Here is an 18637-nt window from a genome sequence, read left to right as displayed (position 1 = left end):
TGATATAGCCCTCCTGTCTTCACCTGGTTTACTCCTGAAACAGGTTCTTGATATAGCCCTCCTGTCTCCACCTGGTTTACTCCTGAAACAGGTTCTTGATATAGCCCTCCTGTCTCCACCTGGTTTACTCCTGAAACAGGTTCTTGATATAGCCCTCCTGTCTCCACCTGGTTTACTCCTGAAACAGGTTCTTGATATAGCCCTCCTGTCTCCACCTGGTTTACTCCTGGAACAGGTTCTTGATATAGCCCTCCTGTCCTGCCTGGTTTACTCCTGAAACAGGTTCTTGATATAGCCCTCCTGTCTTCACCTGGTTTACTCCTGAAACAGGTTCTTGATATAGCCCTCCTGTCTTCACCTGGTTTACTCCTGGAACAGGTTCTTGATATAGCCCTCCTGTCCTGCCTGGTTTACTCCTGAAACAGGTTCTTGATATAGCCCTCCTGTCTCCACCTGGTTTACTCCTGGAACAGGTTCTTGATATAGCCCTCCTGTCTTCACCTGGTTTACTCCTGAAACAGGTTCTTGACATAGCCCTCCTGTCTTCACCTGGTTTACTCCTGAAACAGGTTCTTGACATAGCCCTCCTGTCTTCACCTGGTTTACTCCTGAAACAGGTTCTTGATATAGCCCTCCTGTCTCCACCTGGTTTACTCCTGGAACAGGTTCTTGATATAGCCCTCCTGTCCTGCCTGGTTTACTCCTGAAACAGGTTCTTGATATAGCCCTCCTGTCTTCACCTGGTTTACTCCTGAAACAGGTTCTTGATATAGCCCTCCTGTCCTGCCTGTTTATGGAGAAGGAAAAACACGCTCCTCCTGACACACCACTATTCACATGGTCCAATGGTCCATACTGACAAAATAGTATTCATATTGTCCTTTAAAATTAATTTATTTACATTGTTGTTTTAAGAGGCATTGGTTAACACCTAGAAGACTGCATGGGGTGGGGAACCTATGTCTCGAGGGCCGTTTGTGGCCGTTTGTGGCCCTTGAGGCCGTTTTATCCGGCCCCCGATGTAATTCTAATGTTATGTAGCTTCACATGAAATATGACATATTTTGTAATGGAATCTTAGAAAATACATTTGCAATACAATCAAGTTATATTCAGGGGACCTAGAGAAGGTGGGGTCTGTTTTAAAGGTGGCTGCTTTCAATATAGGCCTAAAGTGCAGGGGGAAATCCTGGTTTGTGTTCATAGTGCGGCCCTCGGAGGACTTTTACGGCCCTCGGATGAATATGAAGTGGCCCCTCGAATTAAAAAGGTTGCCCACCCCTGATGTAATAGAAGAGCCTGGAGTCCTCATTGTCTTAAGACCTGGTTTACTCCTGAACCAGCCTCTCAGTATACCTCTCATGGTCTTTCGTTTTTAAAGGGACACTGTGTGAGATTTGTAGCTGTTTATTTCCAGAATTCATGCTGCCCATTCACTAATGTTACCTTTTTCATGAATACTTACCACCACCATCAAATTCTAAGTATTCATTATGACTGGAAAAATTTCACTTTTCATACATGAAAAGGGGGATCTTCTCCATGGTCCGCCATTTTGAATTTCCAAAAATAGCCATTTTTAGCTGCAAAAATGACTGTACTTGGACCATACTAGAAAATATTTGTTTATTACTTAGTAAACTTTCATGCAAAGATCAAATTTGGCAATAGGCAGCCCAGTTTCAATGAGCAGCATAGTTGCAGTACCTTTTTTGACCATTTCCTGTACATTGTCCCTCTACAGAGATATGCACATTATAGTATGTGACAGCTTTCTGCTTCGGATTTTGCACTCATATCTGGCAGCACTATAAAATGTTATACATTTATTATTTTTGTCGAGAGAAAAATAATGTTATATTTTTGTAATGTGTCTGAGTATATCATGTTTGGCAAGACCTTGCCTCCAAAATGCCTATTTTCATTATTTCTGTTCCGTCAGGGTTTTTTAAAAACATGTTCTGATTTTATGATCTTTCTTACCAAAGAGTATGTTGTGTAATTTGTCTGAGATGGGGTAGCAGAATTGATAATGTTGTCAAGTATAGTAGACTATGTACCGTATACACTTTACAGAAATTTAAGTCATTATCATTTCTTTATTTAATGTCTTTTTTCTGGAACTTTTTAGGTAGACAGAAATGTGTTTTGACTTTTCACTTGTGCATGTACAAAACGACAGACACACACATTCTCTCTGTCTCTGTCTCTGTCTCTCTCTCTCTCTCACACACACACACACACACACACACACACACACACACACACACACACACACACACACACACACACACACACACACACACACACATGTCTGCACCAGCAGAGCACCAAGGCTACACACATGCTGCATCTCAAATGGAGCACTTGTGCACTTCAGTGTTCATGTTTCAGTGTATATGGCGTATTAATCACACACTGAAACATTGTGCGCCATGAGACACAGCAACAGGCTTGTCTGCATTTATTTTGGTGTCCCGCGAGTCGTCATGGGGGCAACATCGCCCTCTACTGGTGTAGAATAATATTAAACATAAAATTTTTACCTCCGCCAAGGAAGCTGTTTTCAGTCGCGTTGGTTTGTCTGTTTGCCTGCCTGTCTGTCTGTCAGCAGGATAACTCGAACAGTTATGAATGGATTTTGATGAAACTTTGTGGAGTTGTTAGAAATGACGAAAGGGACAAAAAAAAAGTTTTGTTTTTTTTTGTTTTTTTTTTAATTGGTGGTGATCCAGATCATGATCCAGATCCAGGAATTTTGTCAAGATTCTGCACCGTTGCGGGATAGAAAATGGAATGTCAAAATTCCACAAAAACAAGACAGAAAGACTTGAAAAAAAATGGGGTGTAACAGTCAAATGTTCCATCAAACAGCTTCCTTGGCGGAGGTCTGCTCTCTCTGAGTGCATTTCTACTTCTATTTATGATATTTATTCATTTGTGCAGATATGCATGCACATCGCCTCATGTCCAGCATGTACTTTTAAAACAGCAGGCTGTATTTGTTATTTGGAAATTCAATTTGTTATTTTACAAATAAAACGCATGATGATATGAGGGGTTTTGTTTCATTATCTGTGACCGTGATCTTTCTTTTCAAACAGACACAAACAGACTCATCTGAGCACAGTATATAAAAGGTACAATTATAAATATGGATTTTAACAATGGCATCAGCAATTCTATTCTATAACAACAACAACAACAACAACAACAATCTGCTTTTGCATTTTCCATGGTCCGTACTGTATATTCCCCTTTACAGTAAATGCAGTGTGGGTTTAGGGATTTTCAAAGCTATTCGTCTAATCTGAGGACGTTCCCGAGAACCTTCACAACACACACACAGTCTAGAGACCATAAACATATTTGAAGGTTGGCGTTAAGAGAAACTTTGTTTGATTTCTAAATCATTTATTGAATAGAAAATAATTGTGTATCTTTCAAATGGCAATTTATAGCATTTCACAGAACGCACATGATATTACACAAACCAAATATCCAGAGTAAGACACACATAACTACAGCACATAGAGTATACCAGTATGCACCTTTTACACATACATATATATACAATAATATACAGTAAATGGAATATATACAGAGTTGACTGCTGCAGGCTGCACTACATCCATCCTCGTAGGCCCTCTTGGGTAATATGGGCAAATATACAGAGTTCACACATACATACAGCACAGAGTATGTTCTGTATGGGCCTGACGTTATTTAGTGATAGATCGCCACCCAGTGGATAACATATACCTTGCCAGTTATGTGACCTTTTGTTCAGTTCAGCCATGAGTTACAAACATCACGGCTATCGCAATATACAACTTTATATACACATATTTACAGTAAACCAGTGTGGACAGGCTATATGTATACATGGGGGGCGGGGGGGCGGAGGGGGCGGGTTAGTCTTTTGACTTTTGACTGCTGCAGATGGAACTCCCTCCATCCTCTCAGGTCCTACGATGTAGGTGATCCTGTGGGCAGCAGTAGAACAGGGGAATAGAAGAGACACCACTAACGTTTATTGATATACTGTGTTAGTACATATCTTATGTACAGTGAAGCCATCTCAGTGTCTGTAAAAATACAGTAATATAAAATATACTTACCCACCTGTGCTGACTACCGGTGCACTTCACAGTAGACGACACCAGCGCTCCTCTGGACATGAAGCAAACATGTTACCCACATGCAACATACTTTATGCTATTTACAGGTAAAACAGGCTGTTTTCACAGTAACATACAGTGCTTGGGATAGGCTGTTTACAGGTAAGCATCTGTTAAACAGGCTATTTTCACAGTAACATACCGTATTTGGGATATGCTGTTATTTACAGGCAGTCATCTGTAAAATAGGCGGTTTCACAGTGTTCATGACTATTCTTACCGTGGAAGTGAGAGTTGATGTTCACATCTCTCTGGACTGTGTTTTCAGACAATGACGGAGCCACTGAAGTCTGTGTGTTGTTTCCAATTAAACGAACAGGGTCTGGAACACAGGCACCAGTTACCACTACTAGTTGCAATACCTGCTCTGGCCACCAGCCTACACAGTGCACCTTTAGATGAGTGGCCACTATCTTAATGACTCTCATACCACACCGTGTGACACATTCTCTTGTTTTCTACTGAAACCATTTCAACAATAAACAAAAACATGTTGGCAACATAAAAAAAACGTAATTTTGCTAATTCTACTGTCAGTCATTACAGTATTATGGATAACTCTGTGTGTGTGTGTGTGTGTGTGTGTGTGTGTGTGTGTGTGTGTGTGTGTGTGTGTGTGTGTGTGTGTGTGTGTGTGTGTCTCTAAGCACCTTCTGCTTGGTCCCGTGTCCTGGTCTGCCCGTCCTGTGTGGTTGCCACATGATGATGAGAGGACTCGAACTCTGCTCTCCACACAGGCTGCCCCCTGCTGGGCGCGGAGCTGAACAGCTGCATGTGGAAGGAGGTGAGGGCTGGATCGGGAAGCTTCACCTTGAAGAAGTTGGGGGTGTCACTGCTGTACCTCAGCACCAGCTGATCTGGATAGATGTCGGAGGGACAGTCCGTGTCCAGGCGATAGCAGTCGTTCATCTGAAGAGGGTTAGGCGGGTGCGGGCTGTCCCTCCACACGCCTCCCAGCCTCTCCTCGTCTTTCTGCACCTCCTGCTTCAGACGAGCGTCCTCGGGCAGCAGGTACGAGCGGAAGACCCGGCGAGAGGCGCTGCACTGGTACACCAGCACCTTGGAGAAGGGGGGCGATATGGCAACAATGTCATATCACGATTTTCTAACATAAAATCTCGATTTCTATTATTTTATCACCATCTTCCATTGAAAAAATTAAAACAACAAAAACAACTGTCATATACTTGCAATTTGTCATTTGCAGTTAGTAAAATGTTAACCCACTGATGACACTCTCATAAAGTGCACAATTATACAATAATGTGAGATGATAAAGTGAGAGGATAAAGTGAAGACAACAACACAGGTGAGAAAACATCACTTTGATACTGATAGTTAACATCCTCACTGCAAGACGATCTATACGATTTCTCTAAGTTGGCAGATTCGAGACGATCTTGTATCGGTATCACGATTCACGATTTAAATATCGTCATATGGCCCACCCCTACCTTGGAGTGCACCTTCACAGGAAGGACCAGAGAGGCGATGTAGTAGATGACGCCGAGAGGAGAGAAGGAGGGCTGTACCAGTCTGGCATGGTGTCGGGTCAGCTCACACGTCTCCACACACACTCCGTCGTCACGGCGATGCAGGACCCTCACAGCATCGCGCACAGGTGACTCGCTTCCGCCCAGACACAGGAAATGGGGCAGGTGGATCTCCTCCAGCTCGCCTGAGGTGAGCTTGATGTCCATCAGAGGACCGGCTGGACTGCACTGCAAGCGGGCCAGCTCTTCAGCAGAGGCGTACCAGTCCAGGAAGTTGTACCGGAGGGTGACTGGACCAGCACAAAACCAGCGCAGACGGGACACCAAGCACTCGTAGCTCCCTGCAGCAGAGCTCAAGATGTAGGAGGAGACGCCCTGGTCTGTGGAGACCTCAGGCTTCACCAGGGCCCAATAGCTGGTGTCCGGAACAGCATCACATGATGCACAGCCCCTGTGACACACACACACACACACACACACACCTGGTTAACCTTTGGGGTGGATTCCAATATGCGGACTCCCGTCCTCCCATGCCCCCTTGTGACCTTGTGATGATGTCACGGCAACAGAATTGTATCAATATCTCGCAAAAGCTAAACTCAAATGTCATGTTCTCATTTGCCAATGGGATGGTGAATGAAGAATAGTACTCCAAAAGTTGTTGTGGCTAGGCTGACACAGGGGAAACTTGATCTTTTTCTCCACAGAGGCAATGAAACACCCTAGACCCATTATGAAGAGACAAAAACTCTTGCTGGCTAGCAACCTTCATGCTAATGAGAGGCTTTTCTCTCTAGAAACACAAGTCAAATCTACACACACACACTATATCTAACAGTCTGTATGTCTCCCTCACACACACACACCGATGTACACACTCACTCTGACACAGCGCGTATTCTGCACAGTATGATGTCCATTAGACTCACCTGGGAGTGTCGACACAGAGGGCCTCTGGAGTGTCTGAAGGGTGGAAGCTCCTAGCGGAGGCTGAGGGCTCCTTCTTGTAGGTTTTATCATTGAGTCTGGAAGAGATCAGTGATTATTATTAAGTATGCATACTGTTGAATACAGAGGGTCCTCCAGTGTGTGCAGGTGAAATGAGATGTTGAGAGCTACTGACTGTAGTGCGTGTGGTGTACAGTTCTCACTGACTGACCTGTACTGTAGATATTGGCGGTTTTCAGACTAGGTCTGTTGATGACGCTAGAAACGAACAAATGTCGGCTAGGGTATTTAATTTTGACTCTAAGACTGATTTTTCTTCAGGTGCGCAGAGGGTGTCAGAAGATTAAACAAAGCCATAATCTGAGCAGAAAGCAGCATCAGTGGCCATTCGTTTGGACTAAATAATTGAATTAATGGACTGGCTGACTGAGTGTAATGTGATGGAAGTGTTGAATATGACAGGGTAGTGTGTAGTGTGATGTGGAAGCTGTAGTTTGATGTGATATTGAGGCTCTACTGTAGTGTGTAGTGGAAGCTGTAGTGTGATGTGGAAGCTGTAGTGTGATGTGGAAGCTGTAGTGTAGTGTGATGTGGAAGCTGTAGTTTGATGTGATGTGGAAGCTGTAGTGTGATGTTGACGCTGTAGTGTGATGTGGAAGCTGTAGTGTGATGTGGAAGCTGTAGTGTGTAGTGTGATGTGGAAGCTGTAGTGTAGTGTGATGTGGAGTGATGTGGAAGCTGTAGTGTGTAGTGTGATGTGGAAGCTGTAGTGTGCAGTGTGATGTGGAAGCTGTAGTGTAGTGTGATGTGGAAGCTGTAGTGTGATGTGGAAGCTGTAGTGTGTAGTGTGTAGTGTAAGCTGTAGTGTGATGTGGAAGCTGTAGTGTGATGTGGAAGCTGTAGTGTAGTGTGATGTGGAAGCAGTAGTGTAGTGTGATGTGGAAGCTGTTGTGTGATGTGGAAGCTGTAGTGTGATGTGGAAGCTGTAGTGTGATGTGGAAGCTGTAGTGTGATGTGGAAGCTGTAGTGTGATGTGGAAGCTGTAGTGTAGTGTGATGTGGAAGCTGTAGTGTAGTGTGATGTGGAAGCTGTAGTTTGATGTGATATTGAGGCTGTACTGACTGCAGTGTCTCCAGTGTGCAGTGCGGGTGCTGCAGCAGGGCAGATAGCTTCTCCTGATGATCCTGCAGGCCGTCCTCCCGCAGCACGAGGTGTCGCAGGCTGCAGATGCCAGAATTCAATGCAGACAGCAGACAGATGCAGACGCTCTCCGTCAGCTGACAGTATTTTAGCCTGCAGAAAACACCCACGTGCGCACATGCACACGCACACACACACACACACTTAAGATTTTGTGCTTATGTTTCATACACACACACACACACACACACACACACACACACACACACACACACACACACACACACACACACACACACACACACACACACACACACACACAGCCAGTTCCCTTACTCTAGAGTCTCCAGTGCACAGTTGTAATGAGTGAGGGCAGATATTAACAGCTCCACCCCGGACTGCAGGATGCCATTATTACTCAGGTCCAGCTGTTTGAGGCGAGATGAATGGGAGGTCAGGACAGAGGCCAGATAGGAACAGCTCTCCTCTGTCAAATTGCAGCTCCATAACCTAGAAGACATGAATAAATATTTAGATATTTAAACAACCTGCATCAACCAGATATCTGCTGTTAATGCAACTCCTCTTCTCTCACTGCATTTAATGAGATTTAATTCATGGAATGCTTACAATATTCTTGTAAACCACAGCAAACTAATACATTGCAAATATGTAACACATTTCATGGTATAATTATATCCCCGAAACGCGGAGCGTCGGGGATGTAATGGTTTTGCGTGCGCCGCCACCGCCGCGTCCGCCGCCGTGTAAGGTCTTTCGTGTTAACGCGATAACTTTTGAACGGATGTTTGGATTTGTCCCAGATTTTTTGGGTGAATGCTCTAGGGCAGGTTCATGAACTGATTCGAGTTTGGAGGTCAACACTTTCAAGATGGCTGAATTCAAGATGGCTGAATTTTTGTTTGGCCCATAACTTCTGACTGGGTGGATGGATTTCTCCCAGATTTGGTGTGTTAATGCTCTAGGGTAGGTTCATGAACTTATTCGAGTTTGGAGGCCAACACTTTCAAGACGGCTGAATTCAAGATGGTCGAATTTTTTTTTGGCTCATAGCTTCTGACCAGTCGGATGGATTTGTCCCAGATTTGGTGTGTTAATGCTCTAGGGTAGGTTCATGAACTGATTTGAGTTTGAAGGTCAACAGTTTCAAAATGGCGGAATTTTTATTTGGCCCATAACTTCTGACTGGGTGGATTGATTTGCCCGGTACTACCTTATTTTAACAGTTCACCATTTCAGTGAATCTACCATATTAGGTACATATATATTAGGTAACAATATTTAATACCATGTAATACTAGTGTAATACCAGTGTAACAATATGCAATACCAGGTACAGTGTAATAACCAGTGTACAATATTTAATACCATGTAATACTAGTGTAATACCAGTGTAACAATATGCAATACCATGTAATACCACTTACACAAAAATACATGATGTAGTACAAAATTGGTACATGGTGTTACACTGGTATTACATGGTATTAAATATTGTTACAATGGTTATTACACTGTACCTAATGTGGTATATTCACTGTAAAAGTGAACCATTACAACTGTCTTACCATTGATCACGTCATTGATCTATGTATAGATATTAAATATATTTCTTTAATATTTTGTATTTATCATATACGTTTATGAAAAGGTGGACGGGAGTGGTAGGAATGATGGGGGACTGGAAGCGTTGCGTTTCGTGGATATACCTTAAAGTGATACTGTCCCATTTTTGGAAATAAGCTTATTTTACACCTCCCCTTGAGTTAAATAGTAGGGTTTTACCATTCTCCTATACTTTCAACCGTTCTCCGAGTATGGTGGTGCAAATTTTACCTCCATGCTAGCAGTTAACAATAGCCTTGATCTCATTAGCCGCGCTTCAGCGGCCCGGGGCCGCCCGGGGCTCAGGAGAGTGGCCGGCTCGGAGCTGCCGGCCCCGGGCCATTTTTTGCCTGATCGGACTCATAGCCGACCCCAGGCACATTCAGGTACACGCCTTGTTTGTGAAACGTCAGTCGGGCACAGCCCACTTTCGCCCCAAATCACAGAAGGACAACAACAGAACAACGACAAAGAAGGAGAAGAAAATGGAGCAAACTCTGCTGGAGCAGGTCGCCGTTTGGCTCGTAGCCTACGGACAAAGACGACAAGAACTGCAAAGAAAATGGCTTGCCTTTCAAGAACAGTTTTATTACATGGCAAAGTTGTCGATTCAGAAGCTGTATGGGACGCAGCGCATGTTAAGAAGACAAAGACGCATGAAAATACGAGCAGCTCGACAACTGAGAGTGAACAGAAGGAGACGTGCGAACATGCCCAGTTAATCCCCCCAATCGCGCACAGAAGCATGAGCCCCGGACATAGCGAGACATGAATGTGCAGGTAATTGAATAAGTTACCATGTGAAAGGAGACCAAATCCCGGAGACATAGCACCTTCATCAGTTGCTATAGAAAATTATGAGCCCCGGACATAGCGGCACACCCCCTCGTTGCGGCGTGCCACCTGTCTATTCATTCATGTTATTTCCATCCATTTGACATTAAAGCCCTTGTGTAAATTTCAAACTGTGTTTGGCGATCTGTCTGAAACGTGCGATATAGCCTACCAGACCTTTGGCGATAATAGCGCAAAAGCTAAATAAGCCGACATAAATGTCATGTGTGAGTATTTGTGAGACACTTTTTATTGGTGTCCAGTGGAAAGCATGCCAAATCACGATAATGGCACAAGAGTTGGCAGCTAAAAGCAGAAAAAAGCCGACATGACTTAGCTATGACATTCCAAGTTTAAGTGTAGTGGTGCCCATGATGCCCTGATAACAACAAAAAAGTTATGTTGGCTAAATAACTTTAAAAACACAAACAGAAGTGCCAAGGTTGCATCTTATGAAATTATGCCATAAGAAAGCCAAACACCCCAAACTAATGCTTAACCATAATTTGCCCAGAATTTAGCGATAAGCCCCCCATGCAGCCACATTATTACACAGAGGTTGACCCCGCCTCCGAGCCTCGGCGGTGCTTGATGGCCCATCGAATTCGACGGGCCAGGAAAAGCGGCCCTTAGCCCCACAACCTGGCCCGGCGGCCATCTTTAGCACCTAGCCCCCTTTTGATGAGACCACCGTCAGCCCCCTTTTGTCCGGGCCAGCCCGGGGCTGGCCCTGCAATGAGACTAAGGCTATTGAGTCCTATGAGACCAACTGGCGGCTAACTGGTCTTATAGGAGTAAATATTAAATGCTAGCTTGGAGGAAAAATGTGCACTGCCATACCCAGAGAACGGTTGGAAGTATAGGAGAGCAGTAAAACTGTATTATTTAACTCAAGGGGAGGTGTAAAATAAGCTTATTTCCAAAAATGGGACAATATCACTTTAAGCAGTCGAAGGCGACTGCACAGGCAGTCTAGTTACAAAATGCAGATACGTATTTAATACTCTGTCATCATGACTTTTCTCTGTGATCATGGTTCTTTACACCCACAAGAACACACACACACACACTTATGAATTCTTACTGTAGTTCTTCAAGTTTGCAGTTTGGATGTCGAAGAGCAGAGCATAAGAGTTTCACTCCTGAGTCCTGCAGGTTGTTATCGCTCAGGTTCAGCTGTTTGAGTTGTGAGGCGGGTGAAGTCAGGGCAGAGGCCAAATAGGAACAGCTCTTCTCTGTCAGCTGACAGAAAACTATCCTAAAGAAGATTTTGGGAAGATCAGTTTTACCATTTGACTATTTGCCAGACTTAACTCATACAATCATTGTTGACCATTACCAGAACCTGCGCTTTCAGTGTCTGTTGTAGGTAGAGATACTCCGATAGATCAGCCTTAATGCTGATCGGAGCATCTCTAGTTCTAGGCATATGCAATGAATTTAAAGGTATTTGATGTGAATCATTCGACTATCCATCTTCAATGTGAGAGATAAATGAAAGAAAAAGAAACAAATGTGCCATGGTTTGCCATCATGGATGGAACAGCTACAAAAAAACCAAACTGGATGGGGAAAAAATACATGAAACAGAAAGTCTATTTCCATGCCCCACCCAGTTAGCATTAGTTCCCTCATGTGGGTCAATGATGTTTTAGTAGTAGCACACGTCAGGGTGGTGCAACCACAAATAATGCCACTACTGTTTGGATTACATGGAGTTTTGTTTTATTGGACTGTCTAAGAAGCCTATTCATTGTAGTAAATCACTTTCCAACTACTGATTCATTTATGGGCAATAGCTGTGGTTATACCACCTGACGGCTGAGCCCAAATAAACATCATTGACCCACAAACACTTTCCCCCAAATACAATGACTACACAGCAAAATAATACCTACTGTAGTTCCTCCAGTCTGCAGTTTATATGCGAAAGAGCCGAACATAAAAGCTCCACTCCTGAGTCCCGTACTCTGTTGTAACTCAACTTGAGCTGTCGCAGATTGGAGAAGTGTGACATCAGGGCAGACGCCAGATAGGAACAGCTATTCTCTGTCAGAATACCCGTCTCCATCCTTTAAAACAAATTAACTCACAATTTCACAAAAAAACAATAATCATGCCTTGATTATTGCATGCTTCATCTGATTCCAGTAACTTTGAGAAATGCATGGTGTTACTTTGTTAAATGTAATGTGTGGTTACAAAACTGCACTCATTACGTTAATTCAACCACACTAATGCTAGTTGAGTCGAAGACAAGACATTAGTCAGAGATGACATTAATACCTAATAGTCATATCATTACCAATGTTAGTAGGACAAAGGCTCAAACAATCATAGCAAAAACTAACAGCACCAAGCACATTACAGCTGAACGCTCTTAACTTGGCTCATCTTCCTGAAGGTGATCCATGTTGAGCTTATGTCCAAATTGAGCTTATGTACTCGACATTTACTGCTAAAATGCTACTTAACATAGCACCATACATTTTTCAGAAAATATTTCATCAGTCACAGAAACCCCCTTAATTAGGTTCATTACTTACCGAGCAGATACCGATGTTGAGACTACTGGCATCAGCCTCTCAAGGACGTCATTGGGATTGAGTAAGTCTGTTTGATCCATCTCTGGTGTCTTTATGTACTTCTGCAGGTCAAACCCATCCATCTGGTTTTCTAACATGTTCAATCTGAATTGTTTGGTTAGTCTCGATTTGGGTAAGGGCATCTCTACAGACAGAGTTCCAGAGTCTCGATCTATGTGCTCCACCACAGCATGATGATTGACTTCATTCAGGAGGTAGAAAGAGTCGACTCTGTCTGACATACTCTCACTGCCAATCTTTTGCAAGACTATCTGGGCTGTGCACTCTGAGCTCAGTGATTGGTTGCTTGCCTGTGGCAGTAAGTATCTTAGGAGACTCTGATTGGACTCCAGTGAAAACCCCACCAGGAAACGTACGAAAAGGTGTAGGTGTTCATTTTGTAAGTTTAGATCAATTGCTCCATGGTATAAATCTTCCTGTGTTGCAGCTCTCAAAAGAGAAGAGAGTTGAGAGGTTCCCGGTTGGCCTGGCATGTCTCGCTCTCTGTTGAAGCAGAGGAACACGTGTAAAGCTGCAAGGAACTCCTGAATGCTCAGATGCACAAAGCTGAAAACCTTGTCATCGTGCATAACAGCCTCCTCTCTGAAGATCTGACTAAACACTCCTGCATACTCTGTAGCTGCTGTGACATCAATGCCACACTTTCTCAGGTCATCATCATAGAAAATATGATTACCCTGCCTCTGTTCCATCTGTTGGAAAGCCAGTTTCCCTAATTTGACAATCATTCCAACATCCTCATCTTCCCTTGCACTGGTCTGAATGTTCAGATAGTGGGTGTACATCTGAGTGAGGGTTCTCGGCATCGCTACACCTTCAGATCCGCCTGACATTCTCTCTATTACAGTTGCTGCAATCGAACAGAATGCTGGAATGTGGCTCATGGTACCGATGTCCCTAAATGTCTTCATATATGAGATGGTTCTGCTAGCCAGGTTATCATCTGCCATTCTCTTCTTGAAGTACTCTTCTGTCATATGCTCACTGTACCCCCTTTTTTCTGTCAACTGGTCGAGACAATCATAAGGGATCTGATCGGCAGCCGCTGGCCGGGTGGTGATCCAGACAAGAGAAGAAGGAAGCAGATGCCCCTTAATGAGGTTAGTCAACAGCACGTCCACTGGGACTGCTTGGGATGCATCATAGCACTTTGGGTTGGAGCGGAAATCAAGAGGAAGTCGACACTCATCCAAACCATCAAAGATGAACATGACTTTATGCTTGGACTTGGTGAGTACTCTGGGATCTTTTATGCTGGAGAAAAAGTGTGTAATAAGATCCATCAGACTGATGGTTTTCTCCTTCATGAGGTTCAGCTCTCGGAAAGGAAGAGGCAGTATGAAGTCCACCTCCTGACTAGATCTTCCTTCAGCCCAGTCCAGAATGAAATTCTGCACGGAGACCGTTTTCCCAATGCCAGCCACTCCCATGGTCATTGCAACTCTATTCGTTTGTCTCTCACGGTGCAATGGAGTCTGTTGGAACATTTCACTGCATTGGACTGGTCTATCCCAATTTGCCTCGTCCCATGCCATCTTCTCCATGTGCCTGAGCTCCCCCCTATGGGTGTTCATGTATCCTGAGCCCTGGTTTGGAATGATGAACAGGTCTCTGCACATCGGACTGAGTGGGCTGATTCCCTTCACCAGACTCCCAAACCTCCTTTGCAGGTGAGCTTTGTGGACTGCTATCTGCTCCATCTCCACACTGACTGTAGGCTATTGGTGAGACATTAACACTGTAGCAAAACATAACAAAATAAAAAACAAAGTTATGCATGGGTCAGTGACAAATAAGAGCTTGCTTTTCTACAAGTAAATTACTTAGAAAAGTACAGTATGATATTACAAAAGAACACGCTCTAGTGATGACCCACTTTCATACTATTTTCCATCCAATCACAGCTGCTGGTCTGTGTGTGTGTGTGTGTGTGTGTGTGTGTGTGTGTGTGTGTGTGTGTGTGTGTGTGTAAGTGTGTGTGTGTAAGTCTAAGTGTGTGTGTGTGTGTGTGTGTGTGTGTGTGTGTGTGTGTGTGTGTGTGTGTGTGTTCTTTGCTTTTGGCTGAATGTACATATTTGTGTGTGTGTGTGTGTGTGTGTGTGTGTGTGTGTGTGTGTGTGTGTGTGTGTGTGTGTGTGTGTGTGTGTGTGTGTGTGTGTTTTGGGGCATTTCACGTGAAATCAGACACTTTGGGACCCGACCGACACAGATTTCAATCACACTTGCTGTGCCTGTTTAGTAGCAAGGTAGCACCCCAGAACTGCATTTGTGTGAATCTGACACCAATATTAAAACCAGTTAAAACCAGGAAGACCAGTTCCTTGTCTAAACATAGCCTGTAAGGTCATAAACAACACCTGAAAATGGGGTGTTTGGTTCTTAATTCATTTCAGAGATAATGGGACATAAAGGTTTAAATGAGTTGTAATGAAGTAGTAATAGAGTAGTGTCAGGGACAGGACTGGACTGGCCATCTGGCATAACAGGCATTTTCCCGGTGGGCCCTGCACCCTCGTCGGTCCCTATTCCAGGTACTCGAAAACTACACGGCTTCTGCCCATTGTCAATGGACACAGTGGAAGTTAGATCATTTTCAGCATTCAGAGAAGGCATGGTTGAAAGAACACGCTCAGTAAAGGAATTTTCTAAATGTTCAGGCATCAAAGGGTATGTTATATATGATGGCAACTAGTGGCTAATGGCATGTGTTGAGGAATGTATGCCGAATACTGAAGAGGTGAAACTGAACTTCCTGCATCCTCATGGACCATCTCCATCCTTCACATATTCCGATAGACATGCTGTCATGTAATATTACGGTAACACTTTATTTTAAGAATACATCTATTAGCACTAATACATGCAATATTAATGACTGTGTAAGTAACTTGTAAGGCATGTACTACGCAAAATCAGTCAGTTATTAGACATTTATTCGCAAATGTCTTGTTCATGCACAATAAGGGATCTATTACCAATAGAACCTTAGTAAGGACCTAGTAGACCTAGATTTCTATTTAAGCAGTAAGGGCCAGAATACAATGTGTATAAGCTCCTGGTACACTGTATGAACAAACCCTGAACAGTGTGAAAACAGATGTGGAATAAAGGTCCCTATTCTAAAGTGATGCATTGCTCAGCCCAGATGGCTTAGGCACTACCTTGGGCCCCCACTCTACCCAGAAGATGATGATGATGATGATGATGATGATTAAAAAAACAACAACAAAAAACGTCAGCTAAGTGTAATGTAATGTAATCAAACTTGTTATATCCTATCTTTTTAGTGACGAGGTATAACCCCAGAACTGCATTTCCCAAATGTGCTACAAACAGTTGAAGAGGAATTCCATCTCACACCTCAAACCCTGACATGTCAGTAGCCTACCTGCCTGGTGATGCATCATCACACACACACACACAAACATTGGAAGAGGAATTCCATCTCACAGGAATGGCTACCTGCCTGGTGATGCATCATCATCACACACACACACACACACCCCAAGTTCCAAATGGTAGGCTATAACTGGAACCAAGGGTGACGGAACGAGTTTTGAAGTGGTGGTGCATTTTTTTATTATTATTATTCTTTATCTCTTAACAATGTTACTACTGCTGCACTCCACTCATTTGTCTACAGTAAAAGTTGAGAAAGCCTCATTTAGGGAGCCCAAAAGTGGGGATTCAAATGCACTGTATCCCCCTTGGCCTTTTGGGCACCTATGACTGGGCCACACCACTGCTTTACAGGCTGATAGAACTGGCCATGCTTGTAAGACAGCTCTGCCCAAAAAGATCAATAGGATTTAGATCAGGGGCTTGCTCGCCGCTCTAAGATATTTACATAGTTGTCCTACATTCTTTCCAGTGGAGGTAGATATCGCGCCTTTGGATTACTAGATGCAGACAAGGAGAACTCGCACACCGCAATGCCGAATGCAATATTAAACTTTTATTGCATTATGGAAAAACAACAATCAAGTGCTAACCAAGTGCAGCGAAGACGTTTCGTATGCAATAGTACAATAAAAGTTTACTATTGCATTCGGCATTACGGTGTGCGAGTTCTCCTTGTCTGCACTAGTTGTCCTCCAGCCATTTTCGAACAAGTTGGAAGCTACACGAAGGCTTATTTTCACCTTTTCACTCCCCGTAGTCTATTAGCACCCGAAGTTACCACCATCATCTGATCCCTATTTTAGAATACTTAACGCTTTCTGATCTATAGGTTGTCTTGGGAACGTGATTTGTGCAGCAGCTGCAACAGCAACAGTCCCGGATATGAAATGAACGCGCTTGTAGGCTACTGTACAGAACGCAATGCAAGAAACGGATACGCGCGGTTACGCAAGAAAGAAAAGAAATGAGAAGTGAGCAGAGGATTAAGACACATATTCTAAACAAGACGTTTGCAATGGATACTGTAGAGACACACAGACAAACATATTGGGTAACTTACAGCAACTTACAGATCTTCGTATCGACGCTCTCGGCTTTCCACAAAAGATGTTTTAGTCTTGGATGTGCCTAGTAGTTGAAGTAGCTTTCGTGGTGGGTAACACACCAAACCGCTTCTTCCTTCCTGTTGTGGTCTCAAACAAACTCCAGCCCAGCCCAGCCCACACGTCCTGGGGGATATTCCGATTTCACGCGGCAGTTTTTGGGAAAAGCTGTCACACAGCCTTTCTGAAATTCTTCGCGCAAAATGTATGCCCTGGCTATTCTTCAGACAGATAACGGTAGGCTTGTATCATAAAACTGTAAACTGCATGGTGCCCGGTGACACATGGTAGGGATAGATAGTGCCCTTATCTGGAGGTGCACGAGTGCTGCTGGAGCTGTTTTCATCAATGGGAATCACGAATATGTGGATGAATATGCCCATATTATATGTAGGCCTATGTATGCCTATTATATGTATGCCTATTATATGTAGGCCTTCTACTTCTAATTCTACTCTCTCCGTACTGCTCACTCTCATATGGACCTGTCAACAAAACAAACAAACAAACAAAGTCAACAGAACTGCTTGTTGTTGTTTCTGCCAGGTTCACTACAGTTAAGACAAACAAGACAAGACATTCTGAATGCTATTTCTTTATTGAATATTTATTAATTCGTTTATTTGGTGGCGTGGCTCTGTTTGGAGGAGGAGTCCCCTCATGGTTTCCATGCCCACCAAGGAAAGCAGAGAGTTAAGGCTGATGCATAGTCACGCGGTGCCGATTGCGGGGTAAAGCATAGACGTACTGTCAGCGGGGGGTATTGCCTCATAGTCGACCTACATGCGAATGCGTGCGAAAGGGCGTGGTGTTTTTTTCCCCGCCGAAAATTCAAGAGTGGGGCAAGGGGGGAGGGAGGAGGAGATTTTAATGACGTCAATTCACCTCCGTGACAACAGGGGGCGAACTAACTCATTCAGTTGAGCCCAGTCCCTAGAATGAATCACAAAGCTAATCAGCTGGCTATGTAAAACGTAATATTCCACTAGTAGCCTACTTCTAAAAGTTGGGGCATAATTAGATGGTACAACATCAGTTTATTTTTGGTCAAGTACTACATGAGATTAAATGCAAGACAAACGCCATTTTAAAAGACAATAGACAGCATGAATGGCCATCCACACCTGGGGCCTAGTAGTAGCTAGCCAGCTAAATCAGTCATTACAAACTCAAAGCTAGTTGACTAGCCACCTGAAACGTAATTCTACCACTAACAAAGAGGCTTCTTGCTATTAATTTAAAAAGTTGTGGCGTAATTAGACATGAATGATAGCATACAAGATTCTCTCTTTATTCATGTTTTA

The 18637-nt window shown here is 43.6% G+C and overlaps 1 protein-coding gene across 2 annotated transcripts; it reads right to left on the bottom strand.

The window, feature by feature from the left end:
• Positions 1–754: 754 nt before the first annotated feature.
• LOC134455343 (NACHT, LRR and PYD domains-containing protein 3-like) lies at positions 755–17633 on the bottom strand. 2 transcript variants are annotated; one of them, XM_063206366.1, is made up of 12 exons: positions 17291–17633; positions 12769–14566; positions 12121–12294; positions 11307–11480; positions 8099–8272; positions 7745–7915; positions 6604–6699; positions 5636–6125; positions 4832–5240; positions 4402–4503; positions 4122–4173; positions 755–3986 (listed from the first exon to the last, which is right to left on the bottom strand). In XM_063206366.1, the coding sequence occupies exons 2-11, from the start codon at positions 14526–14528 to the stop codon at positions 4148–4150; spliced, it is 3576 nt and encodes a 1191-aa protein (XP_063062436.1). In that variant the 5' UTR covers positions 14529–14566; positions 17291–17633; the 3' UTR covers positions 755–3986; positions 4122–4147. The 2 variants fall into 2 exon arrangements, with proteins under 2 accessions (XP_063062436.1, XP_063062435.1); XM_063206365.1 differs by having other exon boundaries at positions 17301–17633.
• Positions 17634–18637: the final 1004 nt, after the last annotated feature.

Source organism: Engraulis encrasicolus, chromosome 9 (genome assembly GCF_034702125.1).
Source record: "Engraulis encrasicolus isolate BLACKSEA-1 chromosome 9, IST_EnEncr_1.0, whole genome shotgun sequence".
NCBI classification, from domain to species: Eukaryota; Metazoa; Chordata; class Actinopteri; order Clupeiformes; family Engraulidae; genus Engraulis; species Engraulis encrasicolus.
This window is presented reverse-complemented; position numbering and strand designations above follow the sequence as displayed.

Excerpts from the sequence above, each read along its gene's own strand:
- LOC134455343 (XM_063206366.1), bottom strand. The coding sequence starts at position 14,528 with ATGGAGCAGATAGCAGTCCACAAAGCTCACCTGCAAAGGAGGTTTGGG. Across the intron at positions 11,481-12,120 it reads TGCAGACTGGAGGAACTACA|GATAGTTTTCTGTCAGCTGA; the intron begins GTAGGTATTATT and ends AATCTTCTTTAG. Across the intron at positions 8,273-11,306 it reads TGCAAACTTGAAGAACTACA|GTTATGGAGCTGCAATTTGA; the intron begins GTAAGAATTCAT and ends CATGTCTTCTAG.